Below are 3,809 nucleotides of genomic sequence, written 5' to 3' on the forward strand. Positions count from 1 at the left end.
TATAGTTCTGCAGACTAAAATTTTGAAACAAAGTGAGTAATGTTGGAATTAAAAGAGCATTGACCCTTTGTTTCTGTAGGAGTGATATTGAAACATGTAATTTTTAAGGAAGTTTTGTTTTATACAAGTTGAGAATAATCTTTCATCTCCATTCTTTTTTCTATGTTTCGTCTGGTTGCGTAAAAAAGAAATTCCGTAGAAGATTAAAAAAATGCCAGAATAAGGCACATGAAAATTCAACGGAATAAGAAATTCGAGAAAAAAAAAACATATTTTTTTCATTGAATTTTGGAATATTTCTACGAATAATTGGATAATCAAGTTATAAAAATAATTTTCGTCATCCAATAAAATTAAACGACCTACTGCAATCAACATGAACGTCGTCCCTAATGGCAGTCAAAGTGCTCAACGGCACGATTCAATTACGTGTTTACATTCCCAAGTGAATGAACGCGGACCATTTTTTCATTGTATGCTCTGATAGAACAGCTCTATGCATCACAAATTAAAACTTACTTTTATAACCGGGACTAATTATTCATATTTATGTGAAAACTTATCGATATTTTCATTTTATAGCCAATTTTCAGGTCCGTTGAGATTAACTGAAACAGAGCCGATGGAATAATCGAGCAATAAAAGAGCAATTGATAACATATCGTTGATATCAATTGCTTAATAATTCAGAAGATTATTTAATCTTCATTGAAAAGTATGTGAAAGGTCAACGTGCGTTGGTTTTGGTAATGTTGATTTGGTCTCCAATGAACCACCAGCGTTGGTTTGATGAAAATTTGCTATTTTTTCCATTTTGAATATGATCTATTTCAAATTAGTTCCCACTTCGTAGCTCAAATTCTGAAAAAAACAGAGTTTGACTCAGGCGACAGATATATGCTTTAGCATAGAAAAAATATCCGCATATTTTTTGGTTTGTCCACTCTCAGTATATAACGGTACCCAGCTTCATCTAGTATCAGCACGCACACTGAACGTGGTAGTATAGAACGGTTTGTTTACAAAGAAAAAAAATTGTTTATAAACAAAATCTTCCCGAGTTGTACAGTGTAATGTATTTGAACGGCAGCAATGCTGTCCTATGTTAAGGTTTTGCGCTGTATAGTTCTGGTAGATTTTGTTTATAAACATTTTTTTTCTTCGTAAACAAACCGTCCTATACTACCACGTTCAGTGTGCGTGCTGATACTCGATGAAGCTGTGTGCCGTTATATACTGAAAGTGGACAAACCAAAAAATATGCGGATATTTTTTCTATGCTAAAGCATATATCTGTCGCCTGAGTCAAACTCTGGAAAAAAACCGCCTTTTTGATTAATTCTCAGAACTTCTGAGTCAGAAGCAAACATTTAGAATTGGATTAGTTCAATGTTTAATGTGCAAAAAAAGTCGTTTTTTTGTCCAAGTATATACAATATACAAAATGGGTACGTTTCATGATAAATATTACTTATGAGCTAATTCTAATCATAGTCTGATAAAAAATGGTAACAATTTGCATGGTGAATGGTGATGCTCGATGTGATTTGCTTATCATGAACTGAATAACAACATAAAATGAAAAACAAATCAAAACACGATTTGAAGGTGAAATGAAAAAACACACAAATATGTTCACAATTAGTTGATTATTTCTTGTGGTTAATTGAATGTGGTTTGGTGTTTGACTTAATCGGCAAAATGATGATAGGCGAGCCGAAATCTCAGTTCAGCATTTGCATTTATCTTGGTTGGTTTCTGTCTGATCTACTTTGAATCCATGGTGCTCTAACGATTGTAATTCGAGGCGCGATCGATTTGATTGTGTCAGAATGTTGGCAATTTCTTGAAACATTTCGTGAACACCTTCGCCGGTTCTGCATGATATTTTGAATGTGCCACTGATTAGATTTTGACATTGTTCAATGAAGTCTTCGATATCGGCCTCGGTCACCTGTAATCACAAATTGAATTGGGTAAAGATTAAATGAAAAATGTCAAATTCGTTCAAAATTCACATCAAATGCTGAATTACCTGCGGTTCCATCCCGACCAAATCCGATTTGTTTCCACACAAAAAGATTTTGGCATTTTCAGCATACGAAACTATGTCTAATAAGTGCTGTGATAATGCGTGAAATGAGGAGGCATTGTCTAACGAGAACACAAGTATAGCACCCTCCGCAAATTTGTAGTAGCTAGATGTGACCGAAGCAACGCGCTCCATACCACCAGTATCCCAAAGAGCGAGCTAAAATTGAACGCAAAATTACAATTTTCTTATCGCAAAAACAAAACAAATGGCGTGTGTCACACGCTCATCGAGTGTTACGCATTACCTTCATTTCCCGATCGTTGGCCGTGAAACTTTTCGAAAAATGGTCCAGTCCAAGTGTCGAACTACGGTCTGTGCTCGTTACAAATGAATTGTTGGTATATCGACGGAATATCGAACTCTTTCCAGCTCCATACTCTCCGCAGAGAATCAATTTTTGTTCAGGTATTCGTGTTGCTGCCATATCAACTTCGTCACTTCAATTACGTTTTGCGTAGCAACATCAAATGCTCCGTTTTTGTATCCGAAAATTTTGCTGACTCTTACACACTTCTTATTTTCGCCTCCACACGTTCACGCCGTATTCAAATTTCAGGCAGATCAATTGCAATGATGGATAAACAACAAAATAAATATATATATATGCAAATCGCCCAAGTTAATCTGGAAGCTGTACAAATTCCGTTGTATGCTTATTGTTATTTTCGTTTCTCTAGACAAAGTGACAGCCAGACGTTGAGATTTGTATGTGTTCGAAGTCTGTGTGAGTGTGTGCGTGTTTGTGGATGTGAATACAACGTGTTATCGTTAACCTTCGCTCTCTGTTTGTCAGCATAAATAGGCAGTATGATGTGACTGCGCGTCGCATGTGTGAGTCTGGGCGAAAGATGGAACTGTCAAAACAGCTGCATAACACCAAACAAATGCGCACATACAAAAAACGGGCGAATTCAGAGAAATGTCATTACGATTGAATTCTCAAATGACCAACGTAGGTATACCGAAGCTTGGGGTTCACTGGAATTCGATTCGAATATGTTCGTTGTATGAGAAAACGTTGGAAATTAAAGTTGGATTGAAATAAATATGAAAAAAGCTTTTAGAAACCGCCTTAATTGGTCACTTGATTCCAAAATACTGTAATTATTTTGTTTATGAAAATTATACGGAGCTAACAAATAGAAATTGAAAACAAATGCGTTTAATTTCTGGTTAACTCTGCTTCCTGTTCTTCTTTAATTTGTTGAAATGATGCAAAATTACAATCAATATTCATTGAATATTATTCAATCAGTCTTCTTAATTAACAATCGCCATGAAACGAAGAAGAATATTAAAACAACAGAATTGGATTGTTTTCAATGAAATCCAAAATCAAGATTCTATTATTTCGCAGAATGGCGCGAGCCAAACAGAGCAATTGACGTTGACAGGCACTGAGATTCGATCCACCATCCCATAGTTCGCCATCGCTTCGCTCGCCAAATGGATCCAAATTGAATCGCAGACTGCCGGAGAATAGAACCGGCTCCTGTGGAATGATCGAGACCTTCTTTCGCAAATCATGCAATCCAATCAGCCCAATGTCCACGCCATCGATCAAAATTTGTCCCTCGTTCTGTGCTAATCGGAAAAGAGATTGAATGATCGAACTTTCGAAGCCAGCTCCCGTGCGACCAACGATACCGACTTTTTGCTGTAATTTAAAAAAAATGATTATGTCTCATCTACATGTTGCTCTAACAAATGAATA

The 3,809-nt window shown here is 36.1% G+C and overlaps 1 protein-coding gene across 1 annotated transcript; it reads right to left on the minus strand.

Moving 5' to 3' along the window:
• Positions 1-1,376: 1,376 nt before the first annotated feature.
• LOC129572191 (ras-related protein Rab-24) lies at positions 1,377-3,746 on the minus strand. Its single transcript, XM_055452135.1, has 3 exons — positions 2,340-3,746; positions 2,036-2,251; positions 1,377-1,954 (listed from the first exon to the last, which is right to left on the minus strand). The coding sequence occupies exons 1-3, from the start codon at positions 2,517-2,519 to the stop codon at positions 1,730-1,732; spliced, it is 621 nt and encodes a 206-aa protein (XP_055308110.1). The 5' UTR covers positions 2,520-3,746; the 3' UTR covers positions 1,377-1,729.
• Between the last annotated feature and the right edge of the window lie 63 nt (positions 3,747-3,809).

The sequence above is a fragment of the Sitodiplosis mosellana genome, unplaced genomic scaffold (assembly GCF_009176505.1).
Source record: "Sitodiplosis mosellana isolate CC-2019 unplaced genomic scaffold, AAFC_SMos_1.0 Smas_scaffold_4385, whole genome shotgun sequence".
Taxonomy (NCBI): domain Eukaryota; kingdom Metazoa; phylum Arthropoda; class Insecta; order Diptera; family Cecidomyiidae; genus Sitodiplosis; species Sitodiplosis mosellana.

Bases quoted from the DNA above. Each gene is read 5' to 3' on its own strand.
- LOC129572191 (XM_055452135.1), bottom strand. From the start codon at position 2,519: ATGGCAGCAACACGAATACCTGAACAAAAATTGATTCTCTGCGGAGAG. The intron at 2,252-2,339 runs GTAATGCGTAAC...GTTCAATTTTAG, and splicing joins CCAACGATCGGGAAATGAAG to CTCGCTCTTTGGGATACTGG. The intron at 1,955-2,035 runs GTAATTCAGCAT...TTGTGATTACAG, and splicing joins TGGTCGGGATGGAACCGCAG to GTGACCGAGGCCGATATCGA.